The 20635-nt window shown below is 49.7% G+C and overlaps 2 protein-coding genes across 6 annotated transcripts in view; one reads left to right on the top strand and one right to left on the bottom strand.

Annotated features, from left to right (window-relative positions):
- The window catches only part of NCOA5 (nuclear receptor coactivator 5), a 28275-nt gene extending 17474 nt beyond the window's left edge, over positions 1 to 10801 (top strand). For 2 of the 3 annotated variants that reach the window (XM_061437804.1, XM_061437803.1), the window contains 6 exons: positions 1719 to 2045; positions 3398 to 3534; positions 4588 to 4714; positions 6534 to 6733; positions 8090 to 8410; positions 8881 to 10801. In XM_061437804.1, the coding sequence (XP_061293788.1) occupies positions 1840 to 2045; positions 3398 to 3534; positions 4588 to 4714; positions 6534 to 6733; positions 8090 to 8410; positions 8881 to 9470 (1581 nt within the window). In that variant the 5' untranslated portion in view covers positions 1719 to 1839 and the 3' untranslated portion in view covers positions 9471 to 10801. Of the gene's footprint in view, positions 1 to 1718; positions 2046 to 3397; positions 3535 to 4587; positions 4715 to 6533; positions 6734 to 8089; positions 8434 to 8880 lie in introns of all 3 variants that reach the window. The other variant, XM_061437805.1, reaches the window with a different exon arrangement.
- Positions 10802 to 11576: 775 nt separating this feature from the next.
- The window catches only part of SLC12A5 (solute carrier family 12 member 5), a 36616-nt gene continuing 27557 nt past the window's right edge, over positions 11577 to 20635 (bottom strand). For 2 of the 3 annotated variants that reach the window (XM_061437799.1, XM_061437801.1), the window contains exons 18-26: positions 19163 to 19358; positions 18142 to 18311; positions 17577 to 17708; positions 16422 to 16529; positions 15437 to 15559; positions 15145 to 15344; positions 14791 to 14805; positions 14390 to 14523; positions 11577 to 14181 (exon numbers count right to left, since the gene is read on the bottom strand). In XM_061437799.1, the coding sequence (XP_061293783.1) occupies positions 14090 to 14181; positions 14390 to 14523; positions 14791 to 14805; positions 15145 to 15344; positions 15437 to 15559; positions 16422 to 16529; positions 17577 to 17708; positions 18142 to 18311; positions 19163 to 19358 (1170 nt within the window). In that variant the 3' untranslated portion in view covers positions 11577 to 14089. The remainder of the gene's footprint in view (positions 14182 to 14389; positions 14524 to 14790; positions 14806 to 15144; positions 15345 to 15436; positions 15560 to 16421; positions 16530 to 17576; positions 17709 to 18141; positions 18312 to 19162; positions 19359 to 20635) is intronic. The other variant, XM_061437800.1, reaches the window with a different exon arrangement.

Raw genomic sequence — 20635 nt, 5'->3', positions numbered from 1 at the left:
GATGTCAATTTCAGAGAGAGAACACATTTTGGAAATGTCATTGGAAGAGTGGATAGGGCTTTAAAGAAAGGATGACATCCAGTTTCCTGGCTTGAGCTACTGAGTAGGTAGATGTGCCATTTATTGAGATGGAAATGACTGGAGGAGGGGCCTATTTGCTGGAAAAGATCAAGAGTTCAGGGCTGGCTTTATGGAGGAGGTAATCCTTAAAACGGGTCTTAAAAGGAGACATTGTAAAAAGGTAAATCAGATCTAGATGAGTAATAGTAAGCGCTCTAAGAGTTTAGCAGGAGAGATCAGTAGTTACTCAAGAGATTAGAGAATATTTTGGGGAAGACATGGGACATGAACTTGCCTTTGAGCATTGGGTGATACTTGAGTTAGTGCAGGAAAATCATTCCACGTTGAAAAGCCATATGAACAGAAATACTGAAATAAGTCATGTGAGTTAAATCATAAGACCAGCTTAAGTAGAACTAAGGAAGTTGGATCAGGAAATGAGGGAGAAATAATAAATGGAAAGGGGCCAAATTTGTTAGGGAAGAGTGCCCAGAAGCGTGATAGCCAAGCTGCAGTTGGTAACAGGTGGAGATCGATGGTTTATCTGCTATTTGCTGAAAGAATTGAAATCTGGAAGATTGGATTTTGTTTTTATATCTTAAAAATTCTTGGTGATGCAGCATAGAATAAGGGTTTGGATTGAACTTAAAAGTCCAATGGGAATGAACAAGAAAAGCAAAGAGTATTCAAGTAACTTGATAGGGAAGAAAAGTCAAAGTTAACTCTCAAGAACTTAAACCTTGGTAATTGGGAAGATGATTTTTGGCATAAGTGAAAAGGTCTGACTGTGCCTGAGTGGGTTGAATAAGAAGTTTAATTGTAAACATGTTGAGAATGAGTTCCTAGTGGGGTAGTCTCATGAAGAATATTGAATCAGATCAGGCTGAACACCTGTGACTTCAAACACTGTTTTGTTTTTAAACAAAGAACACCTTGACCAGAAGGAGCCAGGTTCTACTTAAACTTTAGACTAAGAGAGACCACTACTCATATGTTAAGAAGATAGAGTGTTCCTCCTATACTTGACTGTGTGTCTCGTATTGCACTTCCCTTTTTCCCCCTTTATTTGATTGATCCTGCTCGATGTTTTTTAAAGTAACGTTTTCTGTACTTTTAAGGATAACTCCTTGGATCACCGTTACTTTGTATGAAATTGTGCCAACCTTGTATGAAATTGTGTCATTTGCTCATTTTTTCTTCATGAGTCTTGCCCCTTATTATGACACACACACCCCCCGACCCCTGCAACTATTCTCCCCTTTTAAAATCTCTTTCAAATAAGTTTGGTGGGAGGAGATGAATGAGGGAAGACCCTTTCACTTTGAAAACCTGTTGAGATAGAGATGATAGTTTGACATGTATACAGAATATTGACTTAACCTCACAAAGTCTCATAAACACTATGACCCCAGTCAAAACCCTTGGCTCTGGATCATACATTCTTCCTTGAATATCCTAATCTTTGGAGATTCTAAAACATGATAGTCTTTATTTGCTGACCAGATGGATGACTGTCCTTAAAATTTTAATCTTATTTCTCACTGACTGCTGTGTTTTAGAGAAAAATGCTTGGAGGGTGGGGGCTTTCTCCAGTAAAGAGCTCAAGGGTGGACTCCTTCAGTTCCTTTGTCTTAGCATCTTCTTGCCCCCTCCCACAGAGATCCATATGGCTTTGGAGATAGTCGAGATACAAGACGTGATCGATCGCCCATTCGAGGAAGTCCAAGAAGAGAGCCCAGGGACGGCAGGAATGGCCGGGATGCTCGAGATGGCAGAGACATGCGAGACCCCCGAGATTTGCGGGACCACAGAGATAGCAGAGACATTCGGGATCACCGAGACAGCAGAAGTATGCGTGATGCTCGGGACATGAGGGATCTTAGAGACTTTCGTGACCTAAGAGAAACTAGGAATTTTCGAGATCACCGAGATCCCATGTACGACAGATACAGAGAGATGAGAGACTCCCGAGATCCCATTCTCAGGTAACCTCTACAGTCGTTCTGCTTGCTGGGTTTTTGTTTGTTTGTTTGTTTTTGGTAGCAGTCTTTTTTATGTTTGTTCTGCTGAACTAATTGAAAACTCTGTACAGCAGTGCCTTTCTCAGGCCTATGTTTCCGGTGTTTATCACCATGAGAGATGTGCCGCTTAATAAATATTTGCTGAATGTGTGATTGAAGACGGATTTTGCTTAATGAATGAATCTGGGTCTCTTCCTGTGGGCTGTGAAAGGCACCATTGTGCAAATGGAAAAAAAGATGGGAGTGCAAATTGTTTTGGCCATGCAGGACCACAGGGTAGATGTACAAATGGCCAATAAATACGTGAAAAGATACTTGACATCCTTAGTTAGCAGAGAAATGCAAATCAAAACCACAATGAGCTAGCACTTCATACCTACTAGGATGGCTTTAATAGTTTTGTTTTTAAGTGTTGGTGAAGTATAATGGAACTAGAATCCTCATACATTGCTGGTAGGAATGCAAAGTAGTATGACTGCTGTGAAAAAGTTTGGCGGTCCCTCAGAAAGTTAAATGTAGTAGAATTAATAATCCACCAGCTCCACTCTTGAATATATATTCAAAAGAATTGAAAAGAAGAACTTACATAGATGGGTGTGACTATACATAGCAACACTATTCACAGTAGCCGGAAAGGTAGACACCACTCAAATGTCCATCAATAGATGGATTAAAAAGTATGGTATATCCATACAGTATATTATCCAGCCATTAAAAAGGTCATTTTTATACCTGCTAAGCCTTGATAGACCTTAAAAAATATGCTACATGAAATAAGTATTATGCTACATTGTCACAAAAGACAAATATGCTTTCACTTACATGAAATATTTAGAAAAGGCAAATTCATAGAGAGAAAGTAGATTAGAAGTTACAGAGATAGGGGTTGAGTTTCTGTTCAGACTGTTCAGGATGATGAAAATTATTTTATATATGTATTTTTTTTTATTCTGTTTTTTAACCACAATTTTTAAAAAGCACAAGGAAGGAGGCTTGGGGTAGGGCCTAGAATGGTTCCTCAAAACTAGTATCAATAATTACTACCAGTTTTTTGTGTTTACTTTGGGCCAGGGAGCTTCCATTATGCTGAGAGCGTTCTGTACATCCTCCCAGTCCTTTTGGAAGGTAGGTTGACTCAGTCCCAGCCACAGAGCTGATAAGCAGTGAGTCCCAGATAATAATTTTGTTTGCCTAATCCCAAAGTTCTGTGCTATACTACGTCTTCCTCACAGATAGCTGGGTCTTGAAGAGTTCTCTGTATTTGATTTTTGCAGGATAAAACCTTTAACTTTGTGCACATTTCTTTACATTTTCAGGAGAGAAGGCTCTTATGACCGATACCTGCGAATGGATGACTACTGCAGGAGGAAAGATGATGCTTACTTTGACCGTTACAGAGATAGCTTTGATGGACGTGGCCCTCCAGGCCCAGAAAGTCAGTCTCGTGCAAAAGGTAAAGTAGAAAAAACAGTTTATTCTTATCACAAATAGAACACTTTATAGAAGAAAGAGGAAACTAATAACCAGATGGAAAGGAGCTAATGACTTGGCTAAGCAGTTCACAAAAAGAAGAAATACAAATGGCCTGTTCATTTGTAGAGAGCATTCAGCTTGAAAATCATTTTTAAAATGTAAAGTAGTACTGTCATCTGGTTTAGTCACCCAACAAGAAGAAATAAATATGAAATAACTATCAATAAGAAAAGAAATGAACTAAAAATTGGAGCTGAAGAGGTTAAATGTTTGTTTTTTGCTCATTGACCAAATAAATATAACTCTCTCTATTACCTATGTAGTATGTGGGGAGAGTTGTTTTATTTATAATTTTTACCTAAGAGCATCTATTTTTTAGGTAAAGACATGTTTTTTAAAGCCTTGATTGTCTCAATATATTTAATACATCTTTAAGATTTTTTAATTGTTTTATTCCTAGTCAAATTAAGAACCTCATTTTTAGTTTGTTACAGAACTTTACTGCCTGGTTTTGTTTAGGATTTTTTTGTTGGTTTTTTTTTTAATTGCCTGGTGTTTTATTTTGTTTTTTTTTGTTTGTTTTGTTTTGTTTTTTTTTTTAGCAAATTGCAATTACCTGTCAACAAGAGTCTTAAATGGTTGTCCCAAAAATGAAAATTAGGATAATAATGATATACTATCTTTTGCCTATCAATTGGCAGGAGGGTTTTTTTTTCCTTTTAATGACAAAACTCAGTGTTGATTAAGATATGGAGAAATAGCACTAGGTGATCCACCCCAAAGAAAGGATGAATTAGCAACAGCTTTCCTAGAGGACATTCTGGTAGCATGTATCAGATTAAAGCAGCCATGCCTTGTAATCCATTCATTCCATTTTAATGAATTTATAATAGTAAAAAAATAATCTTTTTTCAGAGGTAGTCTAGATTACAGCCTTTGCCTACAAGTAGTTCAAGATTGAAAATAAGGCCTGTGACTTATTTTTATAGAAAGGCACAGTCCATGTTTCAATTTTCCCTGTGTCATCCTGCAGAGCGTCTGAAACGTGAGGAGCGTCGTAGAGAAGAGCTCTATCGTCAGTATTTTGAGGAAATCCAGAGACGCTTTGATGCCGAGAGGCCTGTTGATTGTTCTGTGATTGTGGTCAACAAGCAAACTAAGTAAGAACCCTTTGGATTTTTCCTGAGTGAGGAGAAGAAGCAGAAGATAAATTAGAAATTTAGTCTTCTTCTTGGCAGCTGTACACACTGCCAGGCTGTGTACTCTGGCATTGCTGTACTGTGTTAACCAGAGTTCTTTCAGTTGTAGATGACAGAAAACCCACTGCAAACTGGCTTGGGCCCAAAGGGAAATTTTTAGTTTGCTTGACTGGGACGTTCAGGCACGGCTGCATTCAGGGTCAGCCTCTCATAAAGACTTGGTCTTTTGTGTTGTCTTCACTCTCAGACAAGCTTTCTACTTGAAAAGACAGCACAGCGCTAGCTCTTGACATGTATCTCCTTAGCTTAGCAAACCCGTGGAAAGAGAGCTGCTTTTTCCTGTTGCTTCCACCTGAAATCCTGGAATTGTTGCCCAACCCTGGACTATCACTTTGGCCAGCAGTGCTGGATGCCCTGATTGGCCAGGGCTAGGTCATGTGCCCACTCATAGTGCTAAAAGTGGGATTAATCCTGTGGACCCGGGGTAGACTGAGTGGAAAAGGGGTGCCTTCCCAAAGGAAAATCCGAGGGAGTATATGTTGGTCAGGCAAAGCAGTAGATGTCCCCTTCATGAGAGAACCCCGAGTCCCTAATACTTCGGAAGGCATGTCTGCATTCGTCAGCCAAGAAACCGGCTTTCTTTGTGAAGTGCCATGGCCTTGCAGAGCTGTTAGGTGACCGTGCTAGCCAAGTCAGAGCTCACAGCACTGTTTTATTCTACCTCTGTTTCACATTCTTTCCTTGAAGAAGCAGCTCAGAGGTGCAGAAGGGAGTGTAGCAGCTTGCAAGTTTGGCAGTAGCTGTGTTCCCTTTCCCCAAGTGGTTAGTAAATAAATTCATGTATTTTCTAGCAGTTTGGGGTTAAAGAGCTAATTTTCAAGGCAGAAGCTAGGGAGATAGGTGTTGAGACACCAAACAGCAGGCAGAGTTCACAGGCTCTGGGCTGCCTTGTTTAGAAATAGATGCTGCTTTAACTTGCAGATAACTTTATTGCCTTTTTATTTTTAAATGCATGATAATAGCTGTCATTTTCTGAGCACCTACTCTGTACTACTCCATGCTAAGCGCTTTTAATTTTTTTTGTAATCTTCATAGTAATCATGTTTCTTTCACATGTATTCATTCATCAAATTTTTTCTGTGTGCGGCAGGTGCTAGGTCCTGAAGCTGTAATCCTAATGAGCAAAACACACATGGCCCCTTCCTCTTGTGGAGCTTATACCCTAGTAGGACAGATGACAAAAATAAATGTATTGGTGATGAGTCTTATAAGAAGAAATACATCAAGGATCTGATTTAGATTGGAGAGAAAGTTAAGGAAATGACATATGAGCTGAGCCCTATTATTCTTGTCTGATTGGTAAAGAAACTGAGGTTTGTAAGAGGTAAAGGGATTTGCCTAAAGCTCCAACTTTGCAAGTAAATGTTAGGGCTAAGATCCAAACCTGACTCTAGCATTTAAAACCCATGGTTTTTTCACTGTGGTGTACAGCCTCTGCCAAGACAGAAATGTGCTACAAATCTTAGGCAACAGGATGGTGTTTAGGAATGACCATCAGACTAGAGAATCAGGAGAAGGGCCTGGGACACCAAGTACTATTCCACTGGGAACTTCTCAGCCAATATAAAGAGAAGGAATCGGTTTAGATTCTTGGAGCCTGAAGAGGGTGCTAGGGAGACAGTGGTAGAGCTAGCATTTGAAATCTTCTGGCTGAGGTGCCACTGTACAGATTGGGACTTGATCAGGGAGTTACTCAACTGGATCCTGTTTGTTTCTACAGAGATTATGCTGAATCTGTGGGGCGGAAGGTCCGAGACCTAGGCATGGTAGTAGATTTAATCTTCCTCAACACGGAAGTATCACTGTCACAAGCCCTGGAGGATGTTAGCAGGGGAGGGTCTCCCTTTGCTATTGTCATCACCCAGCAACACCAGATTCACCGCTCCTGTACAGTCAACATCATGTTTGGAACCCCTCAAGGTATGGAGGCCCCAGTGGGTTAGAATTCCAGAAACTTCCAGATACTAGTCCATTAATTTTTTTATGGCTTACTCAGAAGCAGCAGGTTTTAGGTAAAGGTATTTCAGCTCAAATGTGGTAGGGCCCTTTTATGAGTGCATGGCAGAGACTTGCATAGTCATTTATTGGTTTGATCTTCTTTCATTGGATGCAGTTCTGGGCCTGCTGTGTATGACATTACATGCAGCCCTGAGGTATGTGCAGTGATGTGTTAGTAAATGTTTAACAGCCAGTTCTGGGGTGGGGATGGTGTGGTTTATAGAATTTCCTGATTTCCATGGTGTAAATACTCCCACCGTGTTCTATTTCAAGCCACCAACATGAAGTCACTTCAGGGCAAGTTGGGGAGAGAGGCGCACAGTCTGCTCGCACCAGTGAGAGCCAGCACAGCTCTGGCACACACTGCACTGAGTGTGCTGGAGTCCCTGCTTTCACCAGACTTTGGAATGAGGGACAAAGCACGTGACAGGCAGTTAGGAGACTTTTTGTTAGTGTGCTGGAGAAGTCAGTGGAGGGACTTTGAGAAGAGGGAGGCAGCCTTGACCTCCTGGAGGCCCAGGGTAGGTTCCCTGAAGTCCTTCCCTGAAGTAACTTTTAGTCCTTTGCTCCCAGATCGTTGCGACTCAGTCAACTGATGCCTTGCTGATTGCTCTTACAGCACAGACTTTTCCCTTCTCCCACCACCCTGGGCCCTCTATTTGCCTGACCAGTTTTACCCATAAGCATAGAGTGTAGAAGCCTCTCCAGCAGGTCATTTACTTCTCTGAGGAACAGCCCTCAAGATGTGTGAAGACATTTATATCAAGTGCCAAGAAGTCTTCTCACCACTTTATAAATCTTGTTTCCCAAGAGGGAGGGGAGAAGGTTATTTAGGGTCATCATTTGATCTTAATCCATAACCTTTGAACTGATACAGTAAAAAACAGTTCTACCCTGAGGAGTGTGGTGGAAAGCCAGGCTTTACAGAGGGCTGTTCGGACCCCCATGGCCTACCTCCTGTGGTTATTCTCCACATGGTCTTTTTGAATCTGTGAGACTATCATGTTTCTCTGGCTTTTACTACATGTCTATGATCTAAGAATTCCCCACAGAACTAGCTCTCTACAAGGGTGTCTCTTTCCCACTGAAGAAACCCATTCTCTGTCTTCCGAGCTGCATCCCCTCCCTCCCCACCTCTCCCCATCCCCATCCCAAGGGTTTTTGTCAGTGAAATGGTTTTCTTGCTTGTTTGACGTCAGGAAAGGCTTGGTAGAGTTCAGCAGGTGGGCACTCAGATCTGTCATGGGAGAAAATAACTCAGGTCATTCCCTCCTACAGAGCATCGCAACATGCCCCAGGCAGATGCCATGGTGCTGGTGGCCAGAAATTATGAGCGCTATAAGAATGAGTGCCGGGAGAAGGAGCGCGAGGAGATTGCCAGACAGGCGGCCAAGATGGCTGATGAAGCCATCCTCCAGGAAAGAGAGCGAGGAGGCCCCGAGGAGGGAATGCGTGGGGGGCACCCCCCAGCCATCCAGAGCCTCCTCAACCTGCTGGCTGACAACAGGTACCTCACTGCTGAAGAGACTGACAAGATCATCAACTACCTGCGAGAGAGGAAGGAGCGGCTTATGAGGAGCAGCACCGACTCTCTGCCTGGTGAGCTACGTGGCAGGGCCGAGGTGAAGTTCTGACTCTGCATTTCTCTAATCCCCAGGCTCTGTTGGGAGGGTGGCAGGCCCAGGGTCTTTGGGGTGGGTAAGGGAAATGAGCCCATCTCATGGGTTTTCCCGCATGGGCCATCCGTGCTGGTGTAATAATGGTAACTTAAGATTTGGATACTGAATTCTGATCCCTGTAGTTAATGTGGTGGTGGGTGGGCTAGTATGGCTGGCTCCCTGGGAACCAAGATAGATGCCCGTTTTTTTTTTAAAGTAGTTCTCTGGGGGAACTAAGCTGTTTACTGAAAACAGCACATACTATGAAGTGGCCCCTTTGGGAAATCGATGTTATAGTCTGTGTACTGTGTGATTGATGTAACCAGTGATTGTTGTTCTTCCCTGGGCTGCTAAGCCTCCTGCCCACGGAGGGTATTTTTCAACCAGATACCTCTTCTTTCTGTCTTCTAGGCCCGATTTCCCGTCAACCACTCGGGGCGACCTCGGGTGCCTCACTGAAGACACAGCCAAGCTCTCAACCGCTCCAGAGTGGCCAAGTGCTCCCGTCTGCTACACCCACTCCAGCTGCACCCCCCACCTCCCAGCAAGAGCTTCAGGCCAAAATCCTCAGCCTCTTCAATAGTGGCACGGTTGCGGCCAATAGCAGCTCTGCATCCCCCTCAGTTGCTGCCGGAAACACCCAAAACCAGAATTTTTCCACAGCAGCGAACAGCCAGCCTCAGCAAAGATCACAGGCCTCTGGCAATCAGCCTCCAAGCATTTTGGGACAGGCAGGATCTGCTCGGAACATGGGCCCCAGGCCTGGGGCTCCTTCCCAAGGGCTCTTTGGCCAGCCTTCCACCCTCCTGGCACCTGCCAGCAACTTGGCTAGCCAGAGGCCCGTGTCTTCCACAAGTATCAACTTTGACAATCCAAGTGTACAGAAAGCTCTGGACACCCTGATCCAGAGTGGCCCTGCTCTCTCCCACCTGGTTAGCCAGACCACAGCACAGGTGAGGCAGCCCCAGGCCCCCTTAGGGTCGTTCCAGAGGCATTACTGAGGCTAAATCTCAACTTCCCCCAGGCCCCTCTTCCCCTGGCCTCCTACCTGTTGCGTTCTAAGTAGAGTTACTTGGAGGATGTTCTCTGCGCGTATCCAGGTCCACATCGAATGGCATAAGTTTCTACCATCTGCTCTCTTCTGCCCAAGGCTGTTGTTACTTATTCCTTCCAGAGTCAGAGTTTGTACTGCCTTGGAGGTGTATTTTTTGTTGTTGGGGTTATTTTTATTTTTGTTTATTTTTATTTTTTTGATAGAAAATAAATATCTCTGGGGTCATGGGCAGTATAGGTGTCTGGGCTCCGTTTGTATTTCATTTGTCTCTGTCAGCTCGATGTCGGGGCGGGGAAGGAAAGAGCAGCCAAGTCCGAACTAGCTGCATTTGGGGTAGTCCTTTCATGGCGAGAGCCACTGGCTTTGTTCCTTTTGAACCTCCCCAAGGCTTTCTGGCCTCACACAGGCCCACCAGTGCATGACCTGCTGCCTGCGGCCCTGTGCAGGGTGGTAGAGCCACAGGCTGGGCTTGGTGGGCACGGTCCCAATGCGCCCTGTCCCACGAGTGTGGGGGCTGCCTGAGGGGTGGTAAGCAGGCTGCTTCGGAGTTGTTGAAGAGGGGCCATGGCAGTCACTTTTCTGCCTGACCCAGAGTAGTTGGTTCTTGGTTTTTCTTTTTTTTTTTTTTTCCTTTGTGGCTTTCATTGCAATGGAAGATTTTCCATGAACTGAGCAGCACCGGTCACCAGCAGTTTAACCCAAACTGTGAATCTGGGCCCCAACCACTCTGAACCATTTAACATTTGTCAGCCTCTTCCTCACCAGTGGTAGTTTCATGGAGTTGGCTCTGAGAAGACCACCCTAGACTCTGGCGGTGAACACCCATTTTTCAGTGATTGCTCTGAGCGTTTGGCCCAGAAATCAGGCTCTTGTTCTGTTTTCTGAGCAGCAGGAGGTAGGGACCATTTTGATGTCAGCCTTGGTAGCTGGACATGTTCTTGATGCAGGCGGCTGTTTGTAACTTCTGAGCCTCTGCCTGCTGCTCTAAGTGGAGTCAAAGGAAGCTGCCCTCTCCCTAGGGATGGTGCTGCTTAGCGCCCTGTGGCTCAGTCTCAAGGGACCCCTGGCGGAGACACGGGAGAGCAGTGACTTCAGCTGAGTCCTTGCCAGTAGCTGAGTAAACATTGGTTTCCAAAACTCATGGTCCCCAGATGGCAGTGTTTTATGTTCTGACCTGTTTGTGTTATATAGTGTTTGTTTTTTTTCTTTCCTCTTTGGAACTCCTGTGTTGTTAATAAGATGAAATGATTACTTTTTAATTAAAATGTAAAAGTGAAAGCCTTGTTTTTTTTGGGTGTGACTGTGCGAAGGGCCTCTGTGGGCACTCCTTCCCGGAGCGCGTGGGTGAGGGTCCCTGACAGAGCTGACGGCTTCAGTCTGTCATGAGGTCTGTCCCCCTTTGTCCTCAGCCTGCAGTCGGGCCTCAAAACCTCTTTGAACCCTAGCTCCTCTCATACAGCTCACCTATTTAGAAGCTTTAACAACAGTTCGGAGTAAAAGCCTGCTGGGTAATTACAGTGGTGTGTAAACATCCTTGTTTGTGGCAGACTCTGTGTGTCAGAGGCTTGTCCGCTTGTTCTTACGAAAACAGAATGGTGAGGAGGCCATTTCTGACCAAAAGGCAGTGGAGAGAGGGGTGCCCTCCTGTTTTGATTTTGTCTGTTGCCAGCCCATCATGCAAGGGGTTGACAGAACCAGTGTCCCAGGTGGGCGCACTGGAGAGCATTTCATAGAGCTCCCCACCAGGAAACTTGGGGTGGGTGTGGTAAAGTGACTGGCACAAGGCCGCCAGTAGATCAGGGATGAGGATGCCATCAGCGCCCAGCCTGACCAGGAGGTGCTGTCTCAGATGTTTGACGGGGCTCCAGAACTATCAGTACACAAACTAGGCAGCCAGACCTGGAAGGTCAACCAACCGACTCTTCGGTCAGGGGTGGTCAGTGTTTCTCATTAAGAGCCTGGGATCCTCACAGGGGGGCCCACTTTGAATACCCCTCTTCCCACCTACTAGTTCTTCCCCCTGGAGTGTCCAAACAGCACACCTCAGGCTGTGAAGGGTATAATAAAATTATTTTTATTGCATTTTGTGCAGACGGGAGTCTAAAAAATTAATACAGTAAAAGCTATAAAGCATTAAATGGGAGCATTCAACAGTAAAGGAAAGAACCAACCCTCTCCTTTTCATCTTGGCACAAAGAACACAAGATCAATACTGAGGCAGAATGCGAAATACTGAAACACACTGAAAATTAAAGGCAGGCCTAATAATAGTAATAAATACTCTTGATTTGGTTTGCAACCTCTCCTATTTACAAGGGTTTTCAACTTCATTGCATTGCCCTGCACATAGATCATCTAAAACAAAAGCAACACTAGTTATCACTACAAGGCTATTGAAATATTGCACTCAGAATAAAAGTCACTTGAATGGACATGAAACATCTAGCTACATGATTATAAAGATAAGTTGATGAGTGACGGGTGATAACATTCATAACAAATATTGCACATGTAGCACAGAAAACTTGGGGGTTTGTTGTGGGATGTCTGTTTTCATCAATGGAAACTGCTCTTGCCAACCAGACAGCCTGGGCCCAGATAGTGCAACTTTGGTTCCCTAAGTGATGTTAATACAGCCCCCTTTCGGTTCTGCCTAGCCCACCACTTCAGCCTGAGAGTGCTAGGCCCCCAGAAGGCTAGACCCAGCTGTGGTTCTCAGAGGGAGGTCTTGGAGGATGGGGGTGGGAAGTGCTGGTGTCTAATACCTCCACCTTCTGATTACTACCCGGAAAAATCTATCCAGCCCCCTGATCAAATTTCAGAGAGGCCTTGGTCTAACCGCAGGCGTCCAAACCTCCTCCAGCCACACCTGACCCAGTCTAGATGGCACCAGCGCCAGCTCTGCCTTGGGCTCAAAGGAAAGGAGGTGGTGAGGTCAGGAGTCCCCAGAAGCCTCAGCTCTGGGAGATGGACGGGATGTCTAACTAGGTGCAGTCAGGGCCCTAGGGCTGGAGTTACTGTACCCAGCCCCAGAGGGCGCTGGAACGAGCATGCAGTGCATGTCCCCCTTAGTAACGTGCCCTGGGGGAAGGGAACCCGGCCAACGGGATTTCTCTAAGGGAAGAGGGCACCTCCGGCCGGGCTGGCGGAGCAGAAGCGCCAAGGACTGGTGTTGGAGAAGCCAAAGGCCTTGGGCCCTAGTTGAAGGAGGGCAGAGAGGCGCTTAAGAACTAAGCAAGTGGCGACTCCAGCCCTCCCCCAGGCCCAGGTGCCTGGGAGACGCAGCTAGAGGCCGCTGCTAGGCAGCGAGGCCCGGGCCCCAGACGCGGAGAAGGCGGCGGGGTCCCCGAGGCCCGAGTTGCCGGATGCGAACAGGGTAGGAAACGTCAGGGGCAGCGCTGGGGCCACCCCGGCGGGTCCGGCCCCTAACCCAGAACCGCCCCCTCCTCCCTCACCTGTGCCAGGGAGGAAACTCCGGGGGAGGGGACGCCCTCCAACCCCCCCCGATTTCAGTCTTTGGCGAAGAGCCACGGGATAGGGGGAGCAGGCGACAAGCCGGTGGAGGAGAGACGCCTGCTCCCCCAGCGAAGGCACCGGGACGGGGCTTCCTGGGGGCGGGGGCGAGGGCCTCTCTCGGTTCCTCTGGCTTAAGGAACGCCCCTCCCCTCTCCTGGCCCCAGCTTGCATAAAGAGCCGATGAGAAGAGGCTGCGCGCGTCTCTGCAGCCACAGTGGAAGCTCACATTCGCTGGGAGGCGAATCCAGGAAAAGTTGGGACACTTGTCTCACTTCGTCTCCGAAAAGATCTAGAGGGAAGAAGGGTTGGAAGCCAAGGGCGCGCGGAAAAGGTGAGGAGGCGTCGAGGGGGTGGGTGGTCGAGGGACCACGAGTCCCGCCTGGGCCTAAAAGCACGTTTGCTCTCAAACGCTCGGACGTCAAGGAAAACCCAGCCTCCGAGGCCTCCGCCTTCCCTGGGCGCGCCCCCAGCGGGAGAGCGCGACTGCGGCGAGAAGTCCGTTGCGCTTCTAAGTCACAGAAATATGGGGACGTTAAAAATACACGCGATGTCTCCTGTACACTATGTATACGCTCGGCCGGCTCGCGCCCGCAACCGCGCGAGGAAGTAGAACGCAGACGGCGGGGCGCATCCCCGCCACCCCGCGCGCTCCGGGCCGCCGGGGGAGGGGCGCAGAGTGCGGGCGGGGCGGGGCGCGGGAAGAGAGGGAAGGGGCCGGCGGACGACCGGGGGTCCTCGAAGCCCCAGGTCCGCTCCTCTCCGCAGCCTCCTCCGATCTTTATTGCAGCGTCTCCTCCGGCGGGGCGAGGCCGGGCTTAGAAAAAGGGCGGCCGGGGGCCGACGCGCCGACGGGACTCTGGTCTCCAGGAGGGGAGGTCTTCTCCGGGTCCGCCCCAGCCGACGTGGCCTCCGGGCTTCAGGCAGCGGGGAAAGGGGACCAGGGCGCGGGCACAGGGTCTGTATGTAAACGGTGACAGCGGCGGGGGGCGCGGCGAGGGCTCCGGGGCCGCGGGCCGGACGCGCTCGGGCCCAGGTGTTTGATCCTGGCTCTCAGGAGTAGATGGTGATGACCTCGCGGCCGCCGCCGCGGACCAGCATCACCCGGTCCAGGCGCTCGGTGAGAACCTCGAGGAATTCCATGTCTGAGCGCCCGTCAAGGAGAAAACCGTCCCCTTTCCTCCCCCCATGGAATCAGGCTCCCGTTAGGCGCCAGCGGAACGCCGGGCTCGCGTCCCTGTCCGAGGTGCTGATTCTGAAGCCGACCTGGCTCAGCCCTTCCTCCCCAGGGCTAGGAACTAAGACCCCTGACGTCCGCCTCCCTCCTTCCTCCCAATTTTAAGCCCAGGATACAGTTTTCGTCACCGTTGCGGTTGCGGGGAGGCCCAGGCATGTTGAGCAAAACAAGCTTGGCATCCTGGGATTTCTTGACAATGACCTCGTTCAGCCGCACGGCGGTGTGCATGCGCCGCACGTTGGACTGGTTCCTGCGGGAGGAAGCCAGGGAGGAGGAGGGCAGTAAGGCTAGGAGAGAGGGGGGACTTGGATCCAGTCGCCCCTTCCAGCACCTCCCCCGCCCCCAGCACCGGGCTGCTGGGATCTGCTCCTTACAAGCCAGGGACCACCAACCCTAGACCACTCCAAGCTGGGCTACCCCAGAGGTCAGGGGCGCGAGTTGAGGGTTCATAGCAGAGTGAGAAAAGTAGGGAACCTGGCCAACCTAGGAGAGAGTTTAAAAATTCTGAAGCACTTACAAGTTCTCCCACTCCCTTCAGGAAACATAAGAGAAGCAAGGAGAGGAAGAAAAAGGAGAAGGGTCAGAAAAAGCAGGAGAAGCTGAGGACTTGAGCCACCATCAACACCTTGCGTGCAGACGACTCCTGTTCTCCCAGCCCCCCAGCCTTCACTTTTCCACTGCCTGCACCTGTGCGTTCTGACCCTTAGCAATCAAGCCCAACCTGAGTCCTCAGACAGAGCAACCAAGGAGAGGTCTGGGCTGGGCCTTCTGACTACCAGGCCAGGACCCCTTCCACTCATTTGCTCTCCACGGGGAGCAAAGACCCTGTAGGCTCACCCCAGACCCCAGCCCTTAGCCCCCAGACCCGTACGGCTTCATGCTGAAGAAGTCCTTGATGCCCTCAGAGGAGACAGGACTGGGGCCCTTGTTCTTCTCTGCCACCGACTTGTCCTTGGTCCAGGTGAGATGCACTTTTTCTGGATCTGCCTCGCCCTCCACCTCAGGCTCCTCCCCCGGAGACGGTGAGCTGCTAGGGCAGCTGGGAGCACTCTGGTCATGGATCAGCTGCACCTAAGGGATGAAAGAAGGGATGGCACGTGATTCATTTGGAGGCCAAAGGTTCTGCTCCCACCGGTTGCAGCCAAACTACCCAAGCTGCATACCTCCTCTTCCGGCTTCTCCTCACTGTCACCAGCCGTCTCTTCTGGGACGTTGAGACGGAGCCGAGTGTTGGCTGGATTCTTTCTCCGGATTGAGCCACGAGACTCATCTGTGATACTCTGGATCTAGGGAGGGACACAAGTTGGTGCCATGGAAATCACTACCCATGTCCTGCAAAGAGCTACCCCCAAAGCCAGGATGTGCACTTTCGGGACCTGTACCAGTTGTTAAAATACTGTGATGCTTCCACACCAAATAGCTATTGCCCCGCTGATATGGCCACTCCAACTCCTCTCCAGTACCCCTGGCCTTCCCACTCTCCAGCGACCAAAGGGTTGACACCTGGCCCAGCTGAGCTCTACCTCAGGGCCAGTTCTGACTGGTCAGTGCACATGCCACTTCTTACAATTGTACGGTCACCCACTTCTGAGAGCTCTTCTGTCCCCAGCCCTAAGGACCCCACTCACTGGGGTGGGGCTTTCATCCAAATACCAGAGGGCTGGTGGGCCCACGTTACCCACACGGGAGAGACCTTACAGCCAGCCTTACCCCATGAGAACTCATCACCATTACCCCTGAGAACCCACCATCCACACCCTAGGAGGTTTGCCCCAGCTCTCATCATCAGCTGTATCCTGAAATATCCACTCATTACTCACTCTTTAAGGGTCTATCACATGATACCTTGTCCCCCACACTGGCAGCCCACACCCCTGAGGAATCATCATCCATACACATTTAACTTCCACTCTTCTCCCTTGGGCCCCAGAAGTCACGTCGAGAGTAGATCTGTCACCCTCGCCAAAGCCCCTCTGCATCTCAGCTGGGAGGCTGGAGACAGGCAGCTGCAGCGTGCACCCTTGCTGCTGGGGAACCAGTGCCAGGAGGCAGCAATGCCAGTGACCAGGAGTGGGCCATCCCAAATCTGTGCAGCCCCAGAGCTGGCAGCAGCTTGAGACACTCCGAGCCCAGCTAGGGCAACCTCACCTCCCGCTCCCGCTCATTCTTGGTTAAATGCATTTGTTTGAGGATCTGGGAACGCTGCTCCATCACCAAGGTCTTCTCGTAGGTGTAAGCGGAGATGTCGCTCTCATGCTGTGGGCAGGCAGGGGTGGAATGGGGGAGAGGGGCAAGGGAGGAAAGTATGAGCTCCGAGCTCAGGTGCAAGGCCAAGAAAAGAGAGGCAGGCCCTCTTCCTGCTGCCAGCCTAGGGCTTCCCTGTCCAATGACCTAGTTTAATCAACAGTTGTGGGAGGAAGGACAAAGCAGAGGGTGATGCTCTTTGAAGGTGAGGCAACTCATTCCCTCCTCAAGCCCGGGACTGGGTGAATGAATGGGTGAATTAATGAATGAGTTGATTAATTAATTACCTGGGTGAATAGAGAGGGGGAAGAAGTTAAAAAAGGAACATAGAGATGAATGAATACATGCACATATGCATGAATGAGTGAGTGAATAAATACATTAATGAATATACGGGTGGATTAATGAATATACCATTAGAGGGACGGGTAAATGGTGCTGAGTGGAATGGATGACAAGAGGCTTTAGAGTGTAACTACTAGAAACCTGGACTCTAGAGCCAGTCTGCCTGAGTTTGAATCCTGGCTCTGCCACTTGGTATACGTTTGGGGCAAATTAACGTTTCTGTGCCTCAACTTCGTAATCTGTACAATGGAAATACTGATAATTGGATAACTGTATCTATTTCATTGATTGCTGTGAGAAGTAATGTATACATAAAGCACATAGAACAGGCCTCCCATGGAGTCAACATTACTAGACATGTCTATTCGTATAAAGGAGACAAGGCAGGGTGGGTGAGTGGGTGGATGGATGGATGGATGGAAGGGCTCTTGGGTGAACGTGTGAGAGGCTTAAAAGTGGATGGGTATGCCCAGGTTCCATCCCTCATGCCACAACCAAGAGTTCACAGGCTGTAACTGAAGATGCCACCCGCCACAAAAATCGACCTCAGTACCACAACTGGGACCCAGCGCAGCCAAAAGTGGACTGGAGGGCGGGGGAGGACCTTAGCACCACAAGCTGATGGGTACTGGGGTTCCCCTGTTCGGTTCTGGGCCCAAGGGCAAAGAGGCCAGCAGGACTCTAAGATGTCAGAGGCAGCTCCTGGGGGCTCACCATCTCCACCACCTCGACCTCTGCGGTGATACGTAAGTGGTACAGGAATGTGGTCAAGTCCTTCTTCATCTGGATGCTGTTGTCGTCCATCTGGGCCACGGTGAAGATTCGCATCTTGCACTTCCGCCAAACCTGGAGAGATGAAGGGGCCCCAGAAAGGTCCAGTCCAGATGCCGTGCGGAGACCCAGGGCCAGACCTCGTCCCTCACCCTTCCCACCCACCTTCCCACACATCCAGGTAGCCCACCAATCCTCTATCTCGGCGGCCACTCCGTACAAAAACGCCCCTGCTTAGGTGAGGGCCCCCGCCATTGAAGCATCACTCGCTTGAGTTAAACACGGCTCTCTATAATTCAAGGACATCTGCCAGGGGAGACACAGTCAGTTCCCAACACCTCAGAATAAAGGAGGTGACTGGAGCCCTCTCCCAGGAGCTCACACGGAGGTGGGCCAGGCGGGAGCCCGGGAGCCCCCCGCGCGCGTGGCCATGAGCACGTGCACACGGGAGCGTGCGCGCGGCCACGAGCACGTGCACGTGGGAGCGCGCGCACACATGTACACGCACCTTGTGGTGCCGCAGCAGGAAGGGCAGCAGCATGAGCATGCCGCCGTCGTGCACAATCCACCAGACGTCGATGCTGCCTTCAGAGAAGCGCTCAGGGTTCCCGGGAAACATGGAGACATTCTTGGTGACCAGCAGGGCCAGGTGGCCAGCCGTGGTTTCCCGGACCAGCTCTGGGGGAGGCCAAGGAGATGGCAGACAGTAAAACAGTGACCCTGGTCCCCTCCTTGGCACTCAGCACCCCTCCCCATCCCGCCTCCCGCCTCAGCCTTGGACTGAGGAGTCAGAAAAGCCCCATCTGCCTGGGCCTCATTTGAACTTGGGGGGAGTGGGTGGTGGAAACCTCTCTGGGCCTCAGTTTCCCCACTGGTCAAGTGGTAATAAGGATACCTGCCCTTTCTGATTAAGAAGGCGACCCTGCAGCGCTCACTTAATCCTCCCAACTACCTTCTAACTGGGATCTACTGATAAAGCAGCCTCAGGGTTTACCAGCTGCCGTGACCTTCATCTCTCCATGCATCAGTTTCACGCCACTAAAATAGAGACAGCCATGCCTAGCCCTCACAGGCCTCCTGAGAGAATTCAAGACCTAGAGAAAGCCACCACTTGTCTGGCGCACAGAACGCAGTCCGTAAGTGTTAGTTACTGTATGACTTATTATCTGCTACTACCAAGGAATCTGATGCTCAGAGAGGGTGAGGCACTTGTGAACAATCACACAGCAAGGAAGGGCCAGAGGTTAGATTTAGACCCGGGCCTCAGTGGTGACTTCAAAACTGTAGGTCTTCCCACTGGCCTGCACTGTCTTCCCTGCAGGGTTGTGAGCCCGGCAAGAGCCAAGTCTGTCTCCTTCACACCTGAATCCCTGGCCTCCCAGCACAGTGTCTGGCACCTGGCCAGCTTTGAACGCCATCACCTGTATATGCTGGATCCATACTTGTTATGCCTGGGAAGCCATCCCCAGGCCCAAAGGAGAACCCACCTCCACACAGCCCTCCACCACTCGCAGCCCAGCCAGCTTTACCAATGAAGTTCCTCCACGTCTGATGATCTTCCTTCTGTCGCCAGTTGCGGGGCCAGCCAACGAGCACAGTGTTGTGCTGCAGCCCCCCGAGGCCCCCGGACTGGATCAGGTGGGACACGCCATCTCGCAGGTTGGAGGAAATCACTACCTGGCAGAAGCCTTTCACTTTCTCTGCCTCCATCAGGCGCCGGATGGACTGGGGTGGCAGGGATCAGAAAAGGGCCAGCTTCAGACCCAGGTCTCCCTGGCCCTGCTCAGCCCCTTGCAGCCTCCCTACCTCCCATCTCTCCTCTCCATCATCCTGATCTTCCTGAAGCTCAGCTCTGACCATGTCAGCCTCTGGCACCCCATCACCTATGGCCCCTGTTCCCCACTACTCAAGCAAAGCTCTTCATGATCAGACCCCATGCTTCCCATCAACCTGCCATGGCTCACAGATTCCCCAGGGAAGTTCTCCCCCACCACCCAGACTCCCCCTCCCCCATGTTGTCCATGACACCCTGCCTGGGCCAATTCAACCATCACCTTCTTCAGACACCACCCCTCCACCCAGACCAGAATGAAACTGGGCTCCTCTGATTAGCTGGACAATCTGGTTTCAACGATTTTTAAAAGTTAGCATAATAGAAGGCATTTAAAACATACATTCAATCTGCGCGATGAAGGAAGTGTTTTTATGACTCTCAGTTTATAGCTAAGGAAATTGAGGCTCAGAGAAATTAAGACTTGCTTCAGGCCATATGGATAATGGATATTATTGTAGAGGTTCAAATCCAGGGGTCTGACTCCATCCTTCACACTCTTAACCAATCTCCTAATGTCAAACAGAAAGGGCTCCAATTTCTGCCTCTGCCCCAGTCTGTTAATTCAGCATGCAGTGGCTGAAAATAAGAGCAGAGTAACCTTGGGCAAATCACTTCCCTCTGTGAGCCTCAGTTTTTTCATCTGTCAAATGGGCATTGTGACAGCTACCTCATTTAGGAAGAGGGAGAATGACATAACATGATGTGGGTAGAGCTTAGTATACAGCCTGAGAGATCATAAACACTCAATATGTTCTATTACTTTGTGGTTACTAACTCTAAGGTAGCCCCTGTCAACCTCAGATGGGTTGGAGAGCCTTCTGTGTATGTTCTGTCTCCCCCACCAGTCTGGGACCACCTTGAGGGGTGGGGTTTGGTCTTCCACCTCTCCGTGTCCCCCAGGGCCCACCCCAGTGTCTGGTACCCAGGACATGTGCAGCCACTGCATGTTGAATTAAAGTGACCAGTGGAGGCCTCCAGCCCTGGGCCCTGACAGATCGGTGTGAACAGCCCAGTGAGGCAGAAACAGCGGCTGTCACAAGCCATTACGGGTGCCCCACCCCATCTCATCGCACCTCCCTGAGGCCCCCTTTCCCCTCTCCACTTCTAATCATGGCCCCGAGGGGAGAGAGGCCTGAATCACAGACAGAACCCTCTTCCTCTGCCACCC

The sequence above is a fragment of the Bos javanicus genome, chromosome 13 (genome assembly GCF_032452875.1).
Source record: "Bos javanicus breed banteng chromosome 13, ARS-OSU_banteng_1.0, whole genome shotgun sequence".
NCBI classification, from domain to species: Eukaryota; Metazoa; Chordata; class Mammalia; order Artiodactyla; family Bovidae; genus Bos; species Bos javanicus.
The sequence above is the reverse complement of the archived record's forward strand: the minus strand, read 5'-3'. Positions and strand labels throughout refer to the sequence as shown.